Genomic DNA, 26,724 nt, shown 5'->3' on the forward strand with positions numbered 1-26,724 from the left:
GGTGAGCATGAAAAGATTTTTGCGCCAGAGCCGCAGTTCAGAACCGACAGAGTGGAGATGACGGGAAGACAACGTGAAGACGCCACGGGTGGACAGCGACCACCGAGAGCAGAAACAGAGCAGAAGAGCGGCAATGCGTCGGAATGTTACCGCTGCAACGGAAGAGGACATTCGGCTGGGGATTGTCGCTACAAGGACTTCCAGTGTCGGTTTTGCAAGACGACGGGGCATCTGGAGAGGGCTTGCAGGAAGAGGGGCCAATTCAACGGACAAGATCAGCGAGGGAGAGAAACGCGCGCGGCCCAGCACAGAGGCGGGCGAGGAGGAGGAGTTAACATGATCACAGAGACTGAACAGGCAGAGTACGGGTCCGGTTCAGAGGAACAGACTCACATGGGACTGTATACAGTCCGACCTAATATGGATTGTGAGTATGAGAAACCATACAATGTGTTTGTAAAATGTAATGATCAGAAAATATGTATGGAGGTGGATACAGGTGCCGCGTTGTCAGTCTCAGAGAGTATGTACCATGCCAAGTTCAAGAATGTAACATTACTTCCATGTATGACTAAGTTGAAAACGTACACAGATGAACCATTAGAGCTAATGGGGAAGATAATGGTCACAGTTGAGAGTGGGGAACAGAAGTTGCAGTTACCCTTAGTGGTAGCCAGGGGGCGGGGTCCTGCACTCATGGGTCGTAATTGGATAAGACCATTAAACCTAGACTGGTCTAAGGTCAACAGGATAGGGGATCCGGTAGAGTCCCTGTGTCAGACATATACGCAGGTATTTGGCAATGGTTTGGGTAAAGTGACAGGGGTTAAGGCTAAAATGTATGTGTCCCCACATGCAAAACCTAGGTTTTGCAAAGCCAGTTCCTTATGCTTTGAGGGAAGCTGTAAACAAACAGCTAGATGAATTGGAGAAGCAAGGGGTTATTTCTCCAGTACCACACAGTGAGTGGGCAGCGCCCATAGTGAATATACCAAAGAGAGACAACACAGTTTGCATATGTGGGGACTACAAAGAAACAGTAAATCCATTTCTGGATGTAGATCAATATCCTCTTCCCAGAACACAAGACCTATTTGCCAAGTTAGCAGGAGGGAAACACTTTACAAAGCTAGATTTGACACAGGCATATCAGCAGATGGAGTTAGAGGAGGAGAGCAAGCAATACTTAACAATCAACACACCAAAAGGGTTGTACAGATACAATCGCTTGCCATATGGGGTAGCCAGCGCTCCAGCCATATTTCAACGAACAATGGATCAAGTGCTGCAGGGGTTAGATGGTGTAGTCTGTTTTCTAGACGACATATTGGTGACAGGCAATGACACAGACAGTCATATGAAAAACCTAGAAAGGGTACTGCAGAGGTTGGATCAATATGGGCTGAGAGTAAACAAGGGAAAGTGTGCTTTCTTTCAGGACAGTGTATGCTATTTGGGCCATCGCATAGATGCACAGGGGTTACCTTCAGGAGAAAACGGAGGCCATCGAAAAGGCCCCCGTGCCCAAAAACACCACAGAGTTGAGGGCGTTTCTGTCTTTGTTAACCTACTATGGGAAATTCATGCCTTCTTTATCTACTCAGATAAAACCTATGACAGAACTACTACAGAAAGGACAGGAATGGGTCTGGTCAAAGCAGCGTCAAGAGGCTTTTGAGAGAACCAATAAGATGCTGACAGCAGCACCAGTGCTAGCGCACTTTGACCCCCAGTTACCAGTGATAATGGCCTGTGACGCTTCCCCATACGGGATAGGGGCGGTGATATCACACAAGCTACCAGATGGCAGTGAGCAGCCAATAGCATATGCCTCACGGACCCTGTCCAAGGCAGAGGTAAATTATGCGCAAATAGAGAAGGAGGCCCTCAGTATCATTTTTGGAGTACAAATGTTCCATGAATATTTGTATGGTCGAAAATGTACCCTTTGTACAGACCATCAGCCACTGGTCAAGATCTTAGGACCTAAGACAGGTATTCCCACATTAGCAGCAGCAAGACTGCAGAGATGGGCCCTAATTCTAGCAGCCTACCAGTACGATATTCAGTATAAGGCCGCTCTGACACATGGGAATGCGGATGCATTATCTAGGTTACCGATGCAGGCAGAGGCACAAGAGTGTAGCCCGGACTTCAGAGTCTCGTTCTTAGATGAGATCCCTATCTCTGCTAGAGAGATCGCAGAGCACACCAAGAGTGATGCAGTAATGAGAACAGTGAAAGATTTCACACAGAAAGGGTGGCCTAAGCATGTCACAGAGGAGGAACTAAAACCATACTGGGTGAGACGTGCAGAACTGTCTGTAGAGAGTGATTGTGTGATGTGATGTTTTAGAGTGGTCATTCCTCCCGTACTGAGGTCACAAATGTTAAAAGAGTTACATGACAATCACCTGGGTATAGTGAGAATGAAGACCAGAGCACGTAGCCATTTTTGGTGGCCAAACCTGGACAGAGACATTGAAAACCTGGTGGCCACTAGGGATGGGAATTGATAGGATTTTATCGATACGATTCCATTATCGATTCTGCTTATCGATTCGATTCTTTATCGATTCTCTTATCGATACCTGATCAATTTATAATTTAAATAAATAAATTGGAAATGCAACAGAACTAAGCTGGTTAGAATAACAACATGCAACTTGACATTTCTGATTGTCATTTATTGTTGAGCCCCCATGTCAGGGGCGACAGTGGCTCGGGAGGTAGAGCAGTCGTCTGGCAATCCGGAGGTTCCCGGTTCGATTCCCGCTCCTCCCGGGCAGCGTGTCGATGTGTCCTTGAGCAAGACACTTAACCCCTAACTGCTCCCGATGAGCAGGTTGGCACCTTGCATGGTTGCCTGCGCCGTCGTTGTGTGAATGTGTGAGTGATTGGGTAAAATGTAAGGAACAAATTGTAAAGCGCTTTGGATAAAAGCGCCATATAAAAAAGCAGCCATTTACCATGTCAGAAAAATACAAAAACTGTAAAAAATAAAACATTAACTATAGCCTACACTTAAATAAAATAATGTATTTGAGATTCTCTTAAAATGTATTTATTTTTTTATTCTTAAACTAATTTAATCTATTGAATAACAGTCGTTATTCCTCTGACTTCTGTCTCACACACACACACACACACACACAGACACACAGAGCTCCCTCCCCGGGCCCCTGTCCTGTAGGTATTGGCTTGTGTTGCTACACGGACACATTTGTATGTTGCACCATGGTACTTCCTGTCTGACGGACTCAGAGTAGAGACTTAGTAAATAAACAATCCGGCTCTTATTATATGTGAACTAAAGAGTACAAGGTTTACACAACAGTCCCCACCCGCTGTTTTATTGTATTTGTACCTGTACTATCCGCTGTCAGCTGTTTATCTCTCTTTGTGAGCTTGATTAAATAGCGTTAGCTCACGTTAGCTAGCGATAGCTCCGCGGCAAATTTTAGCTCACCCTAAACTAAATCAATGACTATGTTCTAAAGCATTCAAGTAGTTTTCACTGCACATAGAAGTAGCCAAACAGCGGGAGCATATTACCAAAACCCAGGCAATTTCGAGCCCTTAATGAATCAAATAGAGTCTGCCATGGCTACATGCTAACGCTAACATTATTACGCAACTAGGAAAAACCTGGCAGCGATAAGGGAATCGAAAGTCACGGGAGCCACACGGTTCCAGGCATCGGCCAATTAGGAACCGGTTCCCAACCGGAACCGGTTTTCGATTCCCATCCCTAGTGGCCACATGTAACCCTTGTCAACTGACTAGAAACACACCACCGACGGCTCCGGTGCATGCATGGACTGGTGCAGTGAGACCGTGGCAGAGGGTCCACGTGGATTTTGCAGACAAAGGCAAACATAAGTTCATGGTGTTAACAGACAGTTTCTCTAAGTGGCCGGAAGTGTCATTGATGATGACAACGACAGCGGAGAAAACAGTGGAGGTTTTGAGGGGGTTCTTCGCAACATATGGACTGCCAGAGGAACTGGTGTCAGACAATGGCCCCCCATTTCAGTCACGGACATTTCAGGACTTTCTCAGACAATGGGGTGAAACACACACGGTCGCCGCCGTGGCACCCTGCCTCTAATGGGGCTGCAGAGCGCCTGGTGCAGAATCTGAAAAAGGCGCTGGAAAAAGCAAAGAGTCAGAGTATCACAACGCAGCACTCTATTCAAGACTTTTTGTTTTGTTACAGGAGCACCCCCCATTGTGTGACGGGTAAAACACCGGCAGAACTGTTCTTGGGACGGAAACTGAGAACGAGACTGTCGCTGATACAGCCCAGCGGTGCAGAGACGGGACAACAGAGCACACAGCGGAGCCCAGAGGGACCGCAGAAGAGGGTCAGATCATTCCAACCTCACCAGCGGGTGTTGGTGAAAAACTATGGGGGAGGGGAAGGAGAAAAGTGGGTTCATGGGAGGATTGTGAGGCCATTAGGCCCGGTTACATACATGGTTGAGGTTCAGAACAAAGTATGTAAAAGACATGTGAATCAAATGGTGTCAACTAAGTTACCACAGCCTGAAACGGAAGAGCGAGAAATACTAGGGCCTGTTGGTCCTCAGGTCATGGGAAGTAGTAGACCAAAACGAAATGCAAAACCCCCAGACAGATTAGATCTGTAATCTCAGGAAGCAGGGTAGGGGAGGAGTGTAGTGTAGTGTAGGACTACAACTCCCAATGTTATTGTGTCACGTGTCTTGCGTATGATTGGTTACTGTTACGTTAACCAGAGGCGCCTCGGAGCGCTCTGGGTCAGTGTGAGGCAGCCGCCAGAGGGACTGCCTGCGGTTCTACTGTTTACCTGTACTAATACAAACTGTGAATAAAGCACAACTGAGCACTACCACGGTCTCTTCTATTAAGATTAGAGCTGGGCCGTTAACGGCGTTAACGTGCTGCATTAACGCTATACTAGTATCGCGCGATAATATAATTAACGCATTAATCTAAAAAAAAAAAAAAAAAAAAAAAAAATTTCTTTACATTTTTTTTTTTTTTACCTTTATTTACCCAGGGTAGGTTCGCTGAGCACAGATGCTCTTTTTCAGGAACGCCCTGCTTCACATTCACACAGTTCCATTCACACCTGGGAGCTGCCCAGTATAACCACAGTTGACACCATTGGCCACTGAGCAACTCCACTGGAGCAGTTGATTCAAGCCATGTCACATAGTTCAAGTTTGAAATGATTCTTTCTGTTTTGCTCCTGAGAGTGCTAGATACTGTACTGTACTGGTAATATTATTTATTTGTGTTAACTTCTGAATAAAACAACTTATTAAACACAAGTACATCTTATTGAACATTATTTTGATATTTCATTACCAATTATCATAGCAAAACAGCTTTTTCAAACAGTCTGTAATGCATTTTGGAAACGGGAGATGGGCTCATGGTGTAATGGGCCACCTGGCCTGAGAAACATAAGGAGGAAAGAAAAAGTAAGGACTTACTTCTGGTCATTATTTGGGTAGAACACACATATTTTGAATGCCTTCGGCAGGTTTTTTTTTTTTTTTTTAGTCATTTTAATCTAGATTAATCTAGATTAAATCCAGGATTGCATAGATTAATCTAGATTAAAAAAATTAATCTATGCCCACCTCTAATTAAGATACAACAACACCCTCCGATAAAGTCATGACCGAAGGAAAACAGAAATAGCCTGAATACACCCGGACCATTCACCAAATACGATGACCAAACATGAAACATTCCTATGCGCACACAAGCATGTGAACGCCCTGGATCCAGCAGCCGCAACCCCCAACCAACCCCCCACCCCCCAGAGCCGAACACCAGTCTCCCGCATGTGCCCCGACAGACCCCAGCCAGTCCCCACCACTGAACTCCCCCAACTCACCGACACCCAAGGGACCGCATGAAGAACCCACCACAACCCCTAAAGCGTTCCAAAGATCCCAGTGCCATCCACAACGCCACACGTCCCCCCCATCCAACCACCCCCATGTCCAGCTGCCCGATTATCCAGAATCGTCGCCCCGCCGCACGACCCCCCCCGGCACGGCCACAGGCCATGGAGCACACGACCCGTCACTCCTCCGCTGAATCCGAAAGCAAAAACGTAGAAACCACTGATCTCCCCACAATGGCAAGGTCACCAGGACCCCACCCCCTCCTAATAGACAGTCTCCTCCACACCGCATGTATATATTCTCTCCCCACCGTATGTATATTTCTCTCCCACCCACCCACCCCCCCCCCCCTCCTAATGTACAGTCCCCTCCCCATCATGTGTATATACTCTGTCAGGATCTATGGGTAACAGTACTGTATATTTGCATATTGTATATGTCACAAATGTAACAGTACTCAATACCTGTATGTCATGTATGTCCCTATGGCATAAATGTCACTATGAATTGAAAATGGGGGACCCTGATGTAAACAAGACAAAAGTCTTTCTCTGGTCTGCATCCCCTTAACAATTGTGTGTATTGAGCCATACTGTATTGTACCCATTCTGCAATCTGTTAAATAAAGTTTTCATTCATTCATTCATTCACCAGAGGCAACAAAGCATCCCACAGAAACGACATCCCCACCACCACGCACAATGACACAATGGTGGACGACAACAACACACCACCTCAAAATGTCCCCTTTTTGCCAAAGAATATACCCCTCTTGACCAACCCCCGATATGCTGGTCCAGAAAACATTCTTCCAGTGGACCTACCGAATCAAATCTGAATGAACATGTGAGTCGAAACTGACAGTCTTGGCCACAACAACAGGCGTGCCGCTCACACCGACATCCATCACCACAACACCACACCCACCACCATGCACGGCAACGGGAGTGCCACCCCCTTGGGCCGCCCCATCGCCTCCGGTCCCGGGCGACCCCGCCACCGCGAGGAAACCAGCGAACTCCACGCTCCCACCCCTAAACTCCACAGAGAAATGACAGGTCACACGCCCCAGGAGAAAATGCATCCCAGATGAAGATACAACAAAGACCAATGCACAAAACACCTGAAAAACCGACCACTCCAAAGGGGCTCACACACCCCCAAGCAACACTGGTGCCGAGCCCTCTTCTCTACTCCCTCTTCACCGACGACTGCAAACCGGTGCATGGCTCCAACACCATTGTCAAGTTTGCAGACGACACCACCGTGGTGGGACTAGTCAGCAACAATGACGAGTCGGCGTACAGAGAGGAGGTCCAGTACCTAGCTCTGTGGTGTGCTAACAACAACCTGGCCCTCAACACCAAAAAAACGAAGGAGATAGTGGTGGACTTCAGGAAAAATAAAACAGGCACGCACAGCCCCATCCACATCAATAGAGAGGAGGTTGAGCGTGTCTGTAGTTTCAAATTCCTGGGAGTCCACATCTCTGAGGACCTGTCCTGGACCACAAACACCTCAACCCTGGTCAAGAAGGCCCACAAGCGCCTCTTTTTCCTGAGGAAGTTGGCCAAACTCCACCTACCCCCTCGTGTGCTAGTGAACTTTTATCGCTGTACAATTGAGAGCATCCTCACCACCTGCATCTCAGTCTGGTACGGAAACTGCACCATTAAGGACCGGAAATCACTGCAGAGGGTAGTGAAAATAGCCCAACGCATCACCAAGACCCCACTCCCCCCCATCTCATCAATGTATGAGAAGCGGTGCTCACGGAGAGCACGGAATATCATCAAAGACGCTTCTCACCCCAACCATGGACTGTTCACCCACCTGCGGGGTACTCGCTCTGGGGCACGCTACCGCAGCCTCCCAGGCAGAACCAACAGGACCACGTATAGTTTCTTCCCCTCAGCTGTCAGACTTCTGAATCAAAACTCTACATAGCCCACTGCACCTCACTGTATACCTGTGTGTATATAGCCATAGCTTATGTAGACTTTATTTGAATGATTATTTTTTATTATATTTTGTATTGTATTTTGTATTGTATATTTTTCACCAGTTCACATTGTGCTAACCATTGCACTTTACTGTACAGTTTTTATTTATATGTGTTTTATATTGCAAATGACTGTTGATTGTCACATCCTGGTTAGACGTACAAAATCTCGTTGCACTGTCTTGTACTGTGTAATGACAATAAAGTGAATCTAATCTAATCTAATACAATAGACAGGACAAAAATAATGCAGTAAAATAGCTCTCATTTACAGTACAATAATCATGTCTTCAAATGTTATCCATATTAAAAGGCCAAGGTGAAAAGATACGTTTTAGCTTACTTTTAAAAATACTTAGTGAGCTTGCCTCCCTAATCTCCATAGGTATTGTGTTCCACAGCTTTGGTGTGTAACTAGCAAAGGCTGCATCCCCAATCTTCTTCTGGCATTGTTGGGGACCTTTAGTAAACAAGTGGTAGATGATCGTAGTGTTCTTGGGGTATGTAATTAATAAGTGAATTTGCAATGTAGCTTGGTCCTGTTCCATTTAGTGCTTTGTATATATAAGGAGGAGCACCTTAAAATCAATTCTAAAAGTTATCGGTAGCCAGTGTAGAGTATATAACACTGGTAATGCTCTCTCCTCTTGGTTCTGGTTAGTAGTCCAGCTGCAGAGTTTTGGATGAGCTGAAGACTCTCCATGGTTTATTTCGGGAGGCTGGTAAAAAGTGCATTACAGTAATCCAGTCTGCTTGAAATGAAAGCATGGATCCGTTTTTCAGCATCCTTTTGTTTTATAAATGGTTGTACTTTGGCTATATTTCTAAGATGGACGAATTAAGTTTTTGTTACCTTGTTAATGTGTGATTTTAAGGTTAAATCTGAATCTATGATGACAGACACCAATACTTTTAACTACAGGTTTAATCCAAGGAGTAAGCTTTCCCATGTTTTTCAGTAGCATTTCTCTTTTTGTTCCAGGGCCGACTAGTAGGATTTCAGTTTCAGTCTTTGTTTAATTTTAGGAAGTTATTGCTCATCCATTTATTTATTGCTAAGAGACAGGCAGTAATATAATTTATGGCTGTAGTGTAATTTGGTTCAGCGGAGATGTACCAAATTGGGGCGGCTATGGCTCAGGGGTAGAGCGGGGTGTCCAATGATCGAAGGGTTGGTGGTTCGAATCCCGCTCAAGCCCATGTCCATCCCATTGCCGTTGTGTCCTTGGGCAAGACACTTAACCTACTTGCCTCGTATGAATGTGAATGAATGTTGGTGGTGGTCGGAGGGGCCGTAGGCGATGATTATTTGCCACGCTTCCATGAGTCTGCCTCAGGGCAGCTCTGGCTGCAATTGTAGCTTACCACCACCGGTATGACTGTGTATGAACGAATAATGGACTCTGTGAAGCGCTCTGAGTCAGAGAAGAGCGCTATATAAATCCAATCCATTATTATTTATTTTATTATTATAGTTGTGTGTCATCTGCGTAGCTATGGAAACATACATTGTGTTCTCTGATGATATCCCCAAATGGTAACATATATAAGGAGAACAATAGTGGACCGAGGCAGCTCCCCGTGGAACTCCAAAGGAGGTGTCATGTTTCTCAGATACATCATCTCCAAGCTTGACATATTATTGTCTCCCTTTAATATACGTATGTTGTGAACCAATTTAATACACAGTCAGAGAGACCCACTAACTTTTCCAACCTATTAATTGGGATATTATGGTCAATTGTATCGAAAGCAGCACTTAGGTCTAAGAGGACGAGAATTGAGACCTTGTTAGCATCAGAATTTAATCTGAGGTCATTGATTATTTTGGTGAGAGCAGTTTCAGTGCTGTGGCATGCTCTGAAGCCTGATTGAAATTTATCCAGATTGCGGTTATCTTTGAGAAAAATATGTATTTGGACTGAGACAGATTTTTCAAGTATTTTGCTGATGAAGGGGAGATTTGCTATTGGCCTATAGCTAGTAAGTGCATTACTATCTAGTTTTTTTTTGTAAGGGTTTTATAACAGCCATTTTGAATGTATCTAGGAAGATGCCAGTTAGAAGAGATGTATTTATAATTTCTAGGACATGATCTGAGACACTGTCGAATATTTGCTTAATAAATGCTGTAGGTATTGGGTCAACGCAAGAGGTGGATGAATTACACTCCATGACAGTTCTATAAAGCTCAGCGGATGTAATGCATGTGTATTTTCCCATGGTTACACAGGGATTGCAGATGGTGTCTGTGTTTACATTTGAGGTAATGCTAGCCGATCTTGTTATTTTGTTTTGTATTTTATTTTTTTATTATTTTTTAAACATGACATAAAATTAGACACACGAGCATTAACAGTAAACATCCAACGTAAATCACAGAACTATACATTCCATTTGAATCAATATAAATGTAGTCTACGAGATATATACCTAATACTTGCAATCCAATACAATACATACATATGCTCTTGCTTGCTCTTCCCCCCAGGACCCCCACTTGGATAATCCATCCATTTTCATTCGCTTCTAACCAGGAATTACAATTCATATGCTAGCCTTTATTCTCTCCATCACTTCTAACCAGATTGCAATGCTGGTTTCATTGACACCTAAAATTCTTGCTGTAGATATCTCTAGATAAATCACATCGAGATAGGTAAGAACCCATACCTTCCGGCACATTTTATCCGGTTGAATCCATCGTGATGCTATCAGCTTTTTAGCCGCTGTGAGACCGGACAAAACTAGTCTCTTTAGCTGTATGGGGGCTGCAAACTGAGAAACATCATTCAACAGCAATACAGAGGGCTGTACAGGTATGTTCAGAAATAAAAATTCTGATAATTGCAAGGTCACTTCTTCCCAGAATATCTTAACAGGTGGGCAATCCCAATACATATGCATAAATGTACCCTCATCACCATTTGTACATAAGGAACATAGAGCATCTTGTCTAAGTCCCATTCTGTTCAATCTTATAGGAGTCAGGTATGTCCTATGAATATAATTAAGATTAATTTGTTGATGGGTTGCGTGACGCAATTCGAACGTTTGCCCAGACTTCTTGCCAATCAAAATCTACTTCCAGGTCTGGTATATCCCTCCTCCAGACTGAGTCTAGGGGAAGGATTCCATACGAAGACGTTAGTAAGTGATGATAAAAGTCAGATACAAAGCCTCTTGATGTCTCTCTTTCATAGAAGAATTTGTGATATCTGTGGTGCTCAATTGGTATCTTTAATGGGACTCCATTCAAACATTCCAATAACTGTGCGTAGAAATAATATGTGGAACTGGTGAGGTTAAATTTGTTACGTATATCTTGATAGCTACAAAAACCCAGTTTGTTGAAAACATCTCCCAATGTATGTATTCCCTGCTTTTCCCATTTGGGGTATCTGATAGGTCGTTTTCCAATAAGGAGTGCATTGTTATTGAATAGGGGAGTATGGCTATGCCATTTATGTTGGTTTGAATATTTTTTCTGTGTTTCACGCCATATACGAATCACATGTGTAATAAGAGGGCCAATTAAGCATAGCTTAATTGATAATATAAGATAAGATAAGATAAGATATTCCTTTATTGATCCCCTTGGGGAAATTCATGGTGTATACTATGTCCTGCAGTCTATGTGGTGCTACTATATTTTCTTCTAAGTTCCTCCAGGATACAGATGCTTGGGAGTCAAACCAGGTTGTCAGTGGTCTTAAAGAGTACACTTTAAAATAGTGATACAAATCTGGAAATGCTAAATCTCCGTCGGCTTTGTTTCTCTGTGCGGTGGATCTTTTTATTCGTGGAGGTTTGTTATTCCAAATAAATGTATATGTGGTGGAATGTAATTTTTTCCAGTAACCATCAGGAGGGGGTAACGGTAACATTGAGCTAATGAAGTTGATTCTAGGTAAAACATCCATCTTAACTATTGATACTCGGGCCTGTACTGAGTTTTTAAGTTTGGACCACCTGTCAAAGTCGTATTTGATCTTATCTTGGAATTTTGTGTAATTGTACTTCACCGTTTGGCATATAGTAGGGAATATTTCGACTCCTAGACATCTGAAGTGTTTTACCATTGGTATTTTTTCTGGAAGGAATATATTCTTTGCAGGGGCATTAAGTGGTAGGAAGGCCGACTTTGGCCAATTTATCCTAAATCCTGATAGATTGCCAAAATCATCAATCAACTTGAGAAGATGAGGCATTGAGGTGGTAGGGTTTTGCATGAACAATATTACGTCGTCCGCATATAAACTAATATGATGTTGTGTGCCCTTAATTGCGATTGGTTCTATGGATTGGGATTGTCTTATATACTGTGCTAAAGGCTCTAATGATAAAGCGAATAGTCCGGGACTAAGAGGGCAACCCTGTCTGGAGGAGCGCGATACAGGAATGATTTCGGAGGTGATATTACCTGTTGTAATCATGGCCGATGGGTCTTTGTATAATACTTTTATCATATCAATGAATCCGTTTCCTAACCCCATCCTTTCTAGTACTGCCCATAAATAAGACCATTCCAACCTATCAAAGGCTTTCATCGCATCCAAGGACAGCATCGCTATAGGTGGAGTGGCATCCTTGCTGGCATCTAGCACATGTAGTAACCGTCTTATATTATCCGTGATCAAGCGGCCTCTTATGAAGCCAGTCTGATCAGGGTAAACTAAAGATGTCATATGCTTTTGAAGTCTGATGGCTAATACCTTGGAATACAGCTTGATATCGGTTCCGAGGAGGCTCAAGGGTCTATAACTACCGCAATCGGTGGGGTCTTTGTCTTTTTTAAGGAGGACTGTTATGAGTGCAATATTGTCTATCTTATGGAAATTCCCCTCCTTGATTGAGTATAAAATCATATTAAGTAATAGGGGTCCAATTACATCCCAGCATGAGAGGTACAATTCTGGAGGGATCCCATCCCTTCCAGGAGCCTTACCAATTTGCATTTCAGATATAGCCTCCCTAAGTTCATCTAGTGTGATGGGTGTTTCTAATTGTTTAGCATCTTCCTCTGATAGTTTAGGTAGGTTAATTTGATTAAGATATATATCCATTTTGTTTTGATCGAAAGCCATTTCTGATTTGTACAAGTTGGAGTAAAACTCTTCGAATGTCTCGTTAATTTTTTTGGGGTCTGTAACAAGTCCTTGCTGGGCCTTAATAGTAGGGATATCTGCAAATTTTGCGTTGTCTCGTATCTTCATAGCTAGTAGGTGACTTGGTTTAGAACCCTGAAAGTAATAATGTTGTCTTGTGCTACGTATTTGAAATTCAGATTGTTGTCTTAAAATGGCGTTAATCTCTTTTTTTAACACATTAATTTGAGATTCCAATCGAACCAAGTAGTTGTATTGTAAAGAGGAAAATAACGATGAGTAAAGCGTTTCCAGCTCTGCCAGTTTTGAGCAACGATTCTTGCGTAGTTTGGAGGAAAAGACTGCAGTGAAATCCTTGATAAATCCCTTTACCGACATCCATAATATTCTGGGATCCTGTACCGATTCCGCATTCTCCAGCAGGAATTCAACAAGTGCTTCTTTGAATTGTGTAATGAATTCATTGTTTTTCAGCAATATCAAGTTAAATCGCCATCTTGGGGCTCGGGATGACAGTATACCAAATGATCCTTTTAGGAGTAAATAGCTGTGATCTGATAGTGCATTGGGAACCATTTCCACGTCATAGTTATCAAATAGTCTAGGGGATGCAAAAACATAATCTATTCTGGAGAATGTCTTGTGTCTTGTAGATCGACAAGAGTACTCTCGGGCCGTTGGGTTGAGTGATCGCCATAGGTCATTTACACCTGTATTCTTGGACCAATCCTTTAGTGCATTAGATGCATGTTTCTGATCATTGGAAATGGTGGGATAAGATTTATCCATCCCGGAATCCCAAATGGCATTAAAATCCGCGCCAATTATAAATGAGTATTCAGGAAGGTTTAACATTGTTCTGGTGAGTGTAGCGTAGAAGTTAGCCTCGTAAAGATTTGGGGCACCAACGCTATTTTCCTGTTACTGTATACAACTTTAGCTATGGTTATCCGACCCTCTATATCAGACCATACGTCCTGCAATTCAATATTCAACTTTCGTTTTGCGACTATAGCAACTCCACGGAATCTCGTTCCAAAAGAAGAGTGGCTAATGTTATGATATATGTTGTCCGCTAGCTTTACTTTGTCATCCACTAAAAGGTGCGTTTCGCTTAAAAGAGCCACATCAACCTGTTTTTCATCAGTGCAAGCACGCTTTTGCGTTTATGTTGTTTGTTTATTCCCCCAGTGTTCCAAATCATTATATTCAAACTAGCCATAATCTATACAAGTTGTTGTGTACTTGTTTGTAATTCGTCTGGAGTACGATTTCACAATGGATATATATCCAATAATTGAGGTCCTGTTGAGAGCCGAGCTTAAAAACATACATATATACATATAATCCCCTGAACCCCCCTCCCTTAAAGAGCCGTACAAGGTACCTGTGTTCATTTGACACCCCCTTCGCGCACAACTCCACCCTCCCTTACACGACCAGTTAGCCCAGAATGAGCCATTTATCCTTAACTTTCCTATGCAAATTGCCATAGGATCTAAAACTTTTAATTCTACCTTAATAGAATGTCACCCGTGGCCTAGCCACTCTCCCGTTAATGTAATAAACTAAAAATGAAAAATATGCCTCAATTAGTATATTCATTTAAACCTTCTACTGACATGTATAGGTTAAAAAAACATATCAAAGACAGAGAGAAAAAAAGAAAAAGGAAGATGTTTAGAACTAGATTATAGAATTCCCCAAAATTAGAGAACTGCTTACATTTTTTAAATAACTTTGCCAAGCTTACACATCTAGATGAAAAGGAGGTTTTTAAATACGTGTATGCAGTTCGTCCCTCGACATGGGTGGGCAGTAATCCGCTATGAAGGTTGTTGTTCTTCCAGATCTGGTTCATGTGCAGGTCACATACCGATGTTATTGTTCCAGGGCATTCATTGAAAAAGTCCAGTGTATTCCAGAATGTTAGCAACCTATCATGACTTGCAAAAAGCTGTTGTTTATGTTCAGGGCATTCTTCATGCCATAGAATAATATCATTCCAGCATATTCCAGTATATTCCAATATGACACCGAGCGTTGAAAAAATCCAGAATATTCCAGAATGTCAACAACAAATCATGAACTGCACAAAACCATAAATCTAACGGGCCCAAACAGCGAACCTTTATATAAATATAGTGTCTAGCGTCTCGTATTAAATTATTACTACATCAATGTTGTCAAAGCTTGTTTGATGCCGTTTTTGGTGTCCGAGTTATAACAAAGTTATTCAACGTGGATAGAAAAAAAAATATGAATACAGTTATCCTCCACGTTGTGGTTTCTTCATGTACCTTAAGGCCTCTTCAGGCGAATGGAGAAAGAACCTTTTTCCACTTCCATCCATGATGGAAAGGTTCGCTGGGTAGCGTAGGATAGGACGGAGATTTTTCTCAAAGAGCTGAGACATCACAACCTTGTAACAGGCTCGTAGGGTTATAGCCTCCCGGCACATATCCTCGTAGAAAAACACTTGTTTCCCGTTGTGTAGCAGTTTCCCCCACTTCTTTCTTACCTCCCTGATAATCGTATCTCTTATTCCAGTTTTACGCATGCTAGCAATAATCACCCTCGCTTTATTGCTGTTGTAATCTCGGGTGCCAATTCTGTAGCGTTGATCCACTGTCAGCGTTGTAGAGAGTATATCTGGGCCTAGAATTCCAGCTAACACTGTCGCGAACGAGTCTTCTGTGCAGTCGACTGATTCATCCAACCCCACTATACGGATATTAAATCTACGGGATTGACGTTCCATTTCGAACAACCTATCCGTTATCTTCAAAAGTTTCTCGTCAGCCTCTTCCATCTTCTCCGCTAGTTCCTCGATACCGTCATGTAGAGCCTTATCGCCCTCAGCGATTTTTAGTGTGTGTTCGACCAAAGTGTTTTCAACTACAATAATGTGTTCGGTCTGTACTGCAGCCGCTGCTTTAAAATCTTCGAATTTGGCTTCGATAGATTCTTTGAAAGCGTCCGCCTTAGCGTCAGCCTTAACAACCATATCGTCAAGCTTATCAACCTTCTCGGTTAAGATCTTTATCAGCTTAGTCAGAGACTCGAAATCGGGTGATGTATACTCCATATCTGCATCGGGTGAAGTAGCGGGAGCGGTGAAAGAGATGATGTTATCAGTTGTTTTCTTCTCAAGTTGGAGGTCTCCACAGGCGAAGTTTCTACCGTTAGTTTGTCTGCTCCGCGTTTCTTTCCAGGGTCTTTCTGGTCTTTCTTTGATGCCATCTTGTTTATTTCTGTCGATATAGTTAGTAGAAGATCTTATTTAATATATACATCGAGGTTTAAACACATTAGTGTTGTAAAAAGTGGATTTTGAAGCAAAATTAAACTTAACGGGAGCGGAGCTCTGGCCAACGGGACTGCTACATGCTGAAGTCAAACCGGAAGTCCAGAACAGTGCAAGTTCTTCACATTTTGATGCATACACTATTGGGTGTGGGGGGGGGGGCGGGTTGAGCAGCTGGTCAATCGTGGAGAACAACCCCGTTCTCTGTGATAATTGTGGAGAAGTAGTCCTTTCTTGCCAATCGTATTGATTTATTGTAGGTGGCCATGGCTACCTTATATGTATCACAATGAACTGTGAGTTTAGTTTTTCTCCATTTTCTTCAGCTGCTCGACAGGTTCGTTTATTTGGATTAACACTGCTATTGTTTAGCGATGGGGAAATTCTGTCAGTCGATTTATTTTAAGCCTTTAGTGGAGCAACAGTATCCAGAGTAGATGACAATGTATTGTTGAGATGTTCTACTATGGAGTCTAACGAAAGATCTAGAGCATAGGTGTCAAACTCATGGCCCGCGGGCCAAATGTGGCCCGCCACGTCATTTGATGTGGCCCCCCAAGAGCTCTGGTAAAAAACATTAATCTTGGGTTAAAAAATAGCGGCGTTAAAATAATTGTGGGTTAATGCGTTAATAAAGCTTTAACTTTGACAGCCTTAGTTATTACACATTCTTACACATACATGTATGTTGAACATCTGAGGTATTGATGAAGTAACAAAGGAAAAAAGCCAAAAGCACTTACTCCTCAGACATTCTTTGACAATTTTACAGCCCAAAATACAAAAAAGATCCAGGCGGAATAGGTAACAAAGGGTTGAAGAAATATTGTCTGAACTGTCAGATGCAAACTGGCTGTGTGACATAACCGAGCATCTCGCTCAATTGAATAAGAAGCTGTAGGGACGCAAACGAGTCCCACCCAAAACTTGACCAATATAGTTGTGAACTGAGACAACCCTTATTTTGTTATTTTTGAGTACAGTTACAGTTGTGTGTTCATGCAGACACATAATAGCAATTTCATTACGAATTGAAAATGGTGGACCCTGATGTAAACAAGTCGAAAGTCTTTCTCTGGTCTGCATCCCCTTAACAATTGTGTGTATTGAGCTGTACTGTACTGTACCCATTCTGCAATCTGTTAATTAAAGTTAATTAAACTATCTTCCATTAGTTGGATGTATGGCCTCTGCAAGGTTGTGTGCAGCCATTTGTTTTTGTAACATCTGCTACATCTGTCCCACGTGTTCTTTGAAGCTCAGTTGTTAGTTCTGCCCCTCTTGACTGTGACAAAAAGGTTTTGAACAAACTTAATGTCATAGCTTGTATTTTATGATCTTCTTCTTTGTTATTTACTTGAATGGTTTGATCATTGATTAATGGAGTAATATGGGGTTCTGATAAACTAAAATTATTTGTTAAAATAACATAAGCGAACATGTATTTTTACATCTATGCAAATGCATATGCAATATGTATAACTTGAATAAGTAATAAATACAGAAACAACATTTGTTTGTGATACACAGTGTAAATGAGTAGCTACATTTATTTTACATTACATTAACATTTATACGGTCTTTGGCCCTTTGACCATAATGCTGATGTGGCCCTCTGTGAAAATGAGTTTGACACCCCTGGTCTAGAGTAGAATGTGTCTTATAATTATGATCTCATAATATTAGAGAACCTTTCTTCTGCTTTGTCATCTAATAGGTTCACAAGCTCAACAGCCTTGGGGTCATTCCTCTTATTAACATGAACATTCAGGTCTCCATGCAGGATTAGTCCTTCACATCTGGTGATTCCAAATGAGATCAGTTCTGAGAATTCCTGAATAAATAGTGACGAATAATTTGGTGGTCTGCATACTGTAATTATAAGCAGGGACAGCTGTGCTTTAGGTTCCATAGCCAGATATTCAAATGATGTGAAATCTCCCATGTCAATGTCCCTATTAATGATGTGGATAAAATGGTGGCTAGTCCTCCTCCCTTCTTATTTTTTCTGACTGATTGATAATATTTATAGTTTGGAGGACATGTCTCTATTAGTATTGCCACTCCAGTGATGTTATTTAACCAAGTGTCAACAAAAAACATACAGTGCAGGCTTTTTTCTGTTATCAGATCATTCATTAAGGAGGATTTATTAGCCAGCGATCTGACATTAAGGAGAGCTACTTTTATTATTTTTTTTATTATCTTTATTAGCGTTTTTCACAGCTTTTTCTGGCCACGCAGGACCGACAGAGGAGAGAGGGAGAACGGGAGGAGAAGCAGGGAGGACATGCGGCAAATGGCCACCGGGACTGGGAATCGAACCCGGGGCGACCGCTTTGCGACTGAGCACGCTATATGGTGTGCTACTGGAGCACCCCAAGGAGAGCTACTTTTAACTGTAAAAGCTACTTTTAACTGTAGGGGCTCTGTGATAGGATGTGAAACTGGCCTTGGTTGAGCTTTGATGGCTATGAGGTTACCCTGTCTTATAGTGCGATTTAAATGTTTTTTTTGCAGTGGTCAAAACAGGAACATGGCTTGCTAATAAAGCAATGTTTTTGATAACTTGAGCAGTGATACGGGGATCGTTGAGGTTTGAGGGTGGGGCTTCGGTGACCAGTCCCTCCTGGGCTGGCGGTGGGGTGACATAGGGGTCATTGAGGCCAGGGGAAATCAGACAGAGATGCTTGCCATTCGGGGGAGGAGTCAAGTCTGTCGGGGAGCTGGAGGTGAAGGTGTGACTCTGTGCAGGTTGCTTCCTCGGGTTGGGGTCGACCTCGGGTGGTGTTGGTAGATTGGATTCCCTTTCTTGAGTCTGTTGGGCAGAGTTTGGGGGTGGGGACATTGCCTCATGCAGGCTCGCAGTAGCAAGGTCGTGGTCCGATACTGAGTGGTGTGGAGTGTTCCCAGTTATCACTGTAGCAAGGTAATTTCCTGTTGTTTGTGGTTGTGGAGTCCAGGGTATAGTTATATCTTCCTCCATATGAAATATCCATGTTTGAAGTACTGCAATTTTCTGCAGGTGTCCATGGCAGTCTTTGCAGGGAGACATTTGTATCCATGGCGATAGCACTAACGTCAGGTGGTTAGGCTCAAATAAAATAATAAAATATAGGACTAAAATAGGGTAACATTGAGGATAAGATAACGCTAAAATTGAAAGTGTTATTTTTTCCCCTTTATGATCTGTAAGGTGACCTTGGGTGTCATGAAAGGCGCCACCAAATAAAATGTATTATTATTATTAAAATCTTAGACACAAATTCAGCTTGTTCAGCCCCGACAGCAATCTAGTCATAGTAGTCATACTGGCCAGCAGCGTAACTAGTAACAGTAGGATATGTACAGATATAGATATTGTATCTTCTACAGATATGTAAAAGGACTATGATCTGGATGAATAGATAGCACACTGGGTAAGGGGGAAAATATGTTAAGAACATCCGCAGCTCCCAACCCCCACCCATTCCAAATGTTGAATCGAGAACCTCATCCTTCACTCTGTCATCTTTCTCTCCCATTACAGAACCCGAGACTCTGACACTGGTAACGTCAAACCGTCCGACTACATGCCAGCTGGACCAGCTACCCTCCCCACTCCTCCAGACCATAGCACCAGACATCCTCCCATTCCTAACTGCAACCATCAACTCCTCACTCAACTCGGGGGTGGTCCCCACCTCCCTAAAACAAGCCAGAGTCACGCCGCTCATAAAAAAACCAACCCTGAACCCTACCGTCATAGGCAACTACCGTCCTGTCTCTCTTCTCTCCTTCATTTCTAAAACACTTGAACGTGCTGTATCCAACCAACTTACTGCTTATCTCTTACAGAATGACCTCCTAGACCCTAATCAGTCTGGCTTCCGGACTGGCCACTCCACAGAAACGGCCCTCATTGCGGTCACAGAGGCACTTCACTTAGCAAAAGCGAAAGGCCTTTCCTCTGTCCTGATTCTCCTAGATCTATCTGCAGCCTTCGACACAGTCAACCACCAGATCCTCCTCGCGGCCCTCGCAGGAATGGGAGTGGCTGGCTCTGCGCTGACATGGCTGACATCATACCTCAATGACCGCTCCTACCAAGTGTCATGGAGAGGGACCCTGTCGGCCACCCGCCCCCTGCGGATGGGTGTCCCCCAGGGCTCGGTTCTAGGACCCCTTCTCTTCTCCCTCTACACTAAATCACTGGGTAACATTATCACGTCTCATGGCTTCTCCTATCATTGTTATGCCGACGATACTCAACTCTTCCTCTCCTTCCCTCCCTCAGATATCCACGTCTCTGAGCGGATCTCGGCCTGTCTGTCCGACATCTCTGCCTGGATGACGACCAACCACCTCAAACTGAACCTAAGCTAAACAGAATTGCTCCACCTGCCGGCCAAATCTCCCCCCCTGACCGATCTTTCCATCACAGTCGAGAATGCAGCTGTGACCGCGTCCCCGACCGCCAAGAACCTTGGTGTTGTCCTCGACGACCAGTTGAACTTCTCTGCTCACATCGCAGCGACAACCAGAACCTGCAGATTCCTCCTGAGCAACGTCAGAAGGATCCGCCCCTTCCTGGCAAAAGAAGCCACCCAACTCCTCGTCCAATCAACAGTCATCTCCCGCCTCGACTACTGCAACGCACTGCTCGCTGGCCTCCCGGCCACTGCCACTAAGCCTCTTCAACTCATTCAGAACACAGCGGCCCGCCTGATCTCAAACCTACCGAAGTCGGCCCATGTCACCCCACTTCTTAGGGACCTGCACTGGCTCCCCATTGCTGCACGAATCCGCTTCAAGGCCCTCGACCTGGCATACCGTGCGGCAAAGGGAACCGCTCCCGCCTACCTCCGGTCAATGGTCTCTAACTACACACCCTCAAGACCCCTACGCTCTGCATCTTCTGGCCACCTCAGACCTACTCCTATCCAAGCTCCGGGAGGGTCATCAAAGAGAAGTCGCCTATTCTCAGTCCTTGCCCCACAATGGTGGAATGAACTACCCACCCCAGTTAGGACAGCCGAAACCCGTCCAATCTTTCGCCGTCTACTAAAGACGCACTTCTTCAACCATTATCTGAAAAAAAATAATAATAATAATAATATCTAACCCTAACTAACCTTACTGTCATGCACTTATAAACTACTTACTGTCCTAATAAACTAACCTACACTGTAGCACTCAACACTTTGATGAACATTGTTACTCAGCTGATAGAGTTGTGCCCTTCCTGATGACTTGTCGTACAGAACTTGTAAGTCGCTTTGGACAAAAGCGTCAGCTAAATGACTAAATGTAAATGTAAATGTTAAAAAAAATATTATTTCTATCCCCTTTAAGGCGCCCTGATGTAAAATGCTCGGTCAGCAGGATCAGAGGACCTCAGGCAGCGCTCCGGCTCATAGGGGGTTAGAAGGTCATGTGATCAAGGCCATCTTCAGTGAACACTAAGGAGACACACAGAGACAAATCTCTCTAACCTCATTCATGGCATCATCGATCTGTTTGAGTTCTTCATATCTGTCTCGTGAATCTCTGAGCGGCTGGACCATCATCTCCTCAATCTGAGGGAACAGCTGAGAGACGAACACACACACACACACAAACATCACATTAAGCACTTTATCATCACTAGCATGGTTGTCGTTACCATTGCTGCCGTTACTACCATACTTTCACAGTTAAATTGTATTGTCGTTCCATTTCATTTGACTGGAACTGTTAGTGATTAACTGTTCTGTTTATGTAACAGTTTCACTGTCAGCATGACGCAACTGTTGCTTCACTATGAAAGACCACAACGGAAGTAACTCTGGGGCCTTGTGTCCATGTAGCGTCTTTCCCAGGGGTGTAAAGTACTTGAGTAATTGTACTTTGTTACAATAATTAAGTACTGTTTTGGGGGATTTGTACTTTACTCAAGTATTATTAGGTTTGTATACTTGTACTTTTACTCAAATTACATTTCAGAGAAAAATAACACTTTTTACTCCTTACATTTAAAATGCAGACCTACAAAGTACAAAGTACAAATCTCGCAGGTCCAACCATTTTAATTCGTATATTTGTTTCTCTGGCCGAACTAACGTTAACGTTATTAATCATGCGGCCACACTTTATTTAAAAACAGCCAATCAAATCCCCATCAATGGAAAATGAACCCGGCCATACCCATGCTGATTTGTCCTTGTGTGAGTGTGTGCTTGATTTCATTCCAGCCTTGCCTAAACACCAGCTGATGATTTCACTAATTGGCTCACCTTTTCAACTAACTCACCTGGTGCAATGTGTAGTTGAAATAAAAACTTGGCCCACAATGGAATGAGTTTGAGACCCCTGGTCTATCCCTTGCAATAAAAAAAAGTTTTTACTTTAACTTTTTAGTAGGTTAAGTACATTTCAAAGTAGAAACTTTTTTACTTTTACTGTTTTTAGCCAGATACTCTGACTTTTACTTGAGTACGATTTTGAGACGGTACCCATACTTTCACTAAAGTATAATTTCTTTTAGTACTTTTTACACCCTTTCCCCTAGCACTTGCATCCTCGTCTAATTGTTCCCAGCGAGAGAGAGAGACCATCATGCGGATACATGCGGACGCCTAGAGGAATAGTGTTGCCCTCTGCATGTATTTATTTGTTTCTTTCAGAGCGCTCCAATCACTTTTTGAATTACAAGCCTCTGAACTTTTCAGAAAGGGTTCAGCTGGGTAGTGTCGCATTACATCACGCGACGGAGTGTGTTATACTCATTAGATCACGCCTAGGGGTGGTTGTTAGGCCCGACGCGCAGCGGAGGGTCGTTAGACCCCCCTAGGCGTGATCTAATGAGTATAACACACAACTTCAAGTGATTTAATGCTTTTATACAATGGCCGAATTCACCCAACCTTATTGCTATACAATAAACACACAGTAATTGAAGCATAATGGAGATTTATTCACAAAACCATCCACAGATAAAGTAGATCCAATAGTAGATCCAAGTCTGACACATTCTTTTTAATTTTTTTAATCAACGGCCATTATATATATATATATATATATATTTTTTTTTAAACTTTGACCATTCCGCTGGTTCTTTTTGGGTTTATCGCTTTTTCTCTGGTCAAGTATGACCGACAGAAACAGGTTGAATGGGGGTACAGATGGGGGGAAAGACACTGTGAGAAAGTTACGGCTTGTCCGGGAGTCGAACTCGCTACCCCAGATCCGTGACGAGCACGGTTGTCCCCGACGCCGAAATAGCGTTCGAGGTACGCGGTGAGCTACTGGAGCTCCCCTATATATATTTTTTTTAAGTCTGCGTTTTTTCTTTTGTTTCACAATGGGTCATGACAAACCAATTACATAATCCAACATATGTGTAACGAACTAACATTTTCCAGTTGACTGTATCTTTTTTGAAGGATGGACTCATTCAGAAAAAGTTATTCGGTTGTGGGAGGGATCTGGGGTCACGTGGAGTGTGTTATACGAAATAACAACGGCTAACTTGACTGTTTCAGCCAATCAGAATCAAGATATTTGCATGCCATTGTATAAAGAGGTCTAAGTACTGGTGTGGCTGGGTAGTGTAGAGGTCTAAGCACTGGTGTGGCTGGGTAGTGTAGAGGTCTAAGCACTGGGGTGGCTGGGTAGTGTAGAGGTCTAAGTACTGGTGTGGCTGGGTAGTGTAGAGGTCTAAGTACTGAAGTGGCTGGGTAGTGTAGAGGTCTAAATACTGAAGTGGCTGGGTAGTGTAGAGGTCTAAGCACTGATGTGGCTGGGTAGTGTAGAGGTCTAAGCACTGATGTGGCTGGGTAGTGTAGAGGTCTAAGCACTGGTGTGGCTGGGTAGTGTAGAGGTCTAAGCACTGGAGTGGCTGGGTAGTGTAGAGGTCTAAGCACTGGTGTGGCTGGGTAGTGTAGAGGTCTAAGCACTGGAGTGGCTGGGTAGTGTAGAGGTCTAAGCACTGGTGTGGCTGGGTAGTGTAGAGGTCTAAGCACTGAAGTGGCTGGGTAGTGTAGAGGTCTAAGCACTGGAGTGGCTGGGTAGTGTAGAGGTCTAAGCACTGGAGTGGCTGGGTAGTGTAGAGGTCTAAGCACTGATGTGGCTGGGTAGTGTAGAGGTCTAAGCACTGGAGTGGCTGGGTAGTGTAGCGGTCTAAGCACTGATGTGGCTGGGTAGTGTAGAGGTCTAAGTACTGAAGTGGCTGGGTAGTGTAGAGGTCTAAGTACTGATGTGGCTGGGTAGTGTAGAGGTCTAAGCACTGGTGTGGCTGGGTAGTGTAGAGGTCTAAGCACTGGTGTGGCTGGGTAGTGTAGAGGTCTAAGCACTGGAGTGGCTGGGTAGTGTAGAGGTCTAAGCACTGGTGTGGCTGGGTAGTGTAGAGGTCTAAGCACTGAAGTGGCTGGGTAGTGTAGAGGTCTAAGCACTGGAGTGGCTGGGTAGTGTAGAGGTCTAAGCACTGGAGTGGCTGGGTAGTGTAGAGGTCTAAGCACTGGAGTGACTGGGTAGTGTAGAGGTCTAAGCACTGGAGTGGCTGGGTAGTGTAGAGGTCTAAGCACTGGAGTGGCTGGGTAGTGTAGAGGTTTAAGCACTGGTGTGGCTGGGTAGTGTAGAGGTCTAAGCACTGAAGTGGCTGGGTAGTGTAGAGGTCTAAGCACTGATGTGGCTGGGTAGTGTAGAGGTTTAAGCACTGGAGCGGCTGGGTAGTGTAGAGGTCTAAGCACTGGTGTGGCTGGGTAGTGTAGAGGTCTAAGTACTGAGGTACTTAGAAAGGCCCCCCTGCTGGGGTTCGAACCCAGGACCTTCTTGCTGTGAGGCAGCAGTGCAGTCAGTCGGAAAGTGGTGTTGTTGTCCAGCAGGGGGCACTCTGTCCTCTGGACTTGTCAGTAACAATGCCCCTGTTACAGTGATAGGGACACCATCCTTCGGATGAGACGCTAAACCGAGGTCCTGACTGAATCTCGTCGTTAAAGAACCCAGGACGCCTATTGTAAAGAGTAGGAGGTTACCCGATGCTCCTGGTCAAATTTCCAATCAGGTCTCTGACATCAAGGCCACCTAATCATCCCTTCCCCTTAATTGACTGATTTCAATCCCTGTCTCCTGAGCCATTCAGCCATTGTGTAGTGTGATGTGTGCCGGGTGCCATCGAGCCATTGAGCCTGCGTAGCCCAAGGTTGGGTGCTACCAGTGGTGGTGAAGGAGGCAATTTCCACCACATTGTAAAGCGCTTTGAGTGTCTAGAAAAGCGCTATATAAATGCAATTAATTATTATTATTATTACAAATATAATTGGCAGTGATCGCTGTATCAGTCCCACTTGTTGCAACAGTGACTCCTACTGGTCGGTCTGGGCGCCTGTTCAGCAGGGAGGGGATCTGGGGGAGATAGCGTGAATCTCTGTGTGCATTACGTTCTGCGAGTGAAACTCCTCACTGTCGGGTGAAAAGAAGTGGCTGTCGACCCCACATGTATCGTAGGAGGCATGTGGTAGTCTACACCCTCCCCAGACTGACAGTAGGGCAGCATGTGGTAGTCTACACCCTCCCCAGACTGACAGTAGGGCAGCATGTGGTAGTCTACACCCTCTCCCAGACTGACAGTAGGGCAGCATGTGGTAGTCTACACCCTCCCCAGACTGACAGTAGGGCAGCATGTGGTAGTTCTACACCCTCCCCAGACTGACAGTAGGGCAGCATGTGGTAGTCTACACCCTCCCCAGACTGACAGTAGGGCAGCATGTGGTAGTCTACACCCTCCCCAGACTGACAGTAGGGCAGCATGTGGTAGTCTACACCCTCTCCCAGACTGACAGTAGGGCAGCATGTGGTAGTCTACACCCTCCCCAGACTGACAGTAGGGCAGCATGTGGTAGTCTACACCCTCCCCAGAATGACAGTAGGGCAGCATGTGGTAGTCTACACCCTCCCCAGACTGACAGTAGGGCAGCATGTGGTAGTCTACACCCTCCCCAGACTGACAGTAGGGCAGCATGTGGTAGTCTACACCCTCCCCAGACTGACAGTAGGGCAGCATGTGGTAGTCTACACCCTCTCCCAGACTGACAGTAGGGTAGTGCAATGGTCAGGAGGGAATTGGCATAATGAATAATTATGACACATTTTGTGCCCTGACAGCGCTGTCAGAAAACAACATTATGTGGAAATGAGCCCTACGATTTCCCCTGCCTAAACATGTCCAAATGTTCTGTTGTCAAATTGTCAAATGAATTACACTAAATCATCATCATCATCACCTTCATAACGTTCTCAAACATGGGAATGAGGACAAACTTGATGAAGCCTATCTGAGCGGTGGGCTTGGTGACCTTCTCTCTGTCCATGAAGGGGGCTACAGGCAGGCCCTCTGACTTCTCCCTGTCACTCTAGGGAAGAGGGAGACATTTGTTTGTCAAA

General features: G+C 44.1%; 1 protein-coding gene across 11 annotated transcripts in view; it reads right to left on the reverse strand.

The window, feature by feature from the left end:
* The window catches only part of pde9aa (phosphodiesterase 9aa), a 210,723-nt gene that overhangs the window by 51,892 nt on the left and 132,107 nt on the right, over window positions 1–26,724 (reverse strand). For all 11 annotated transcript variants that reach the window (XM_084315192.1, XM_084315187.1, XM_084315184.1 and 8 more), the window contains 2 exons: window positions 26,565–26,693; window positions 21,798–21,893 (listed from right to left, as the gene is read on the reverse strand). In XM_084315192.1, the coding sequence (XP_084171318.1) occupies window positions 21,798–21,893; window positions 26,565–26,693 (225 nt within the window). The remainder of the gene's footprint in view (window positions 1–21,797; window positions 21,894–26,564; window positions 26,694–26,724) is intronic.

Source organism: Notolepis coatsorum (assembly GCF_963971535.1).
Source record: "Notolepis coatsorum genome assembly, chromosome: 5".
Taxonomy (NCBI): Eukaryota; Metazoa; Chordata; class Actinopteri; order Aulopiformes; family Paralepididae; genus Notolepis; species Notolepis coatsorum.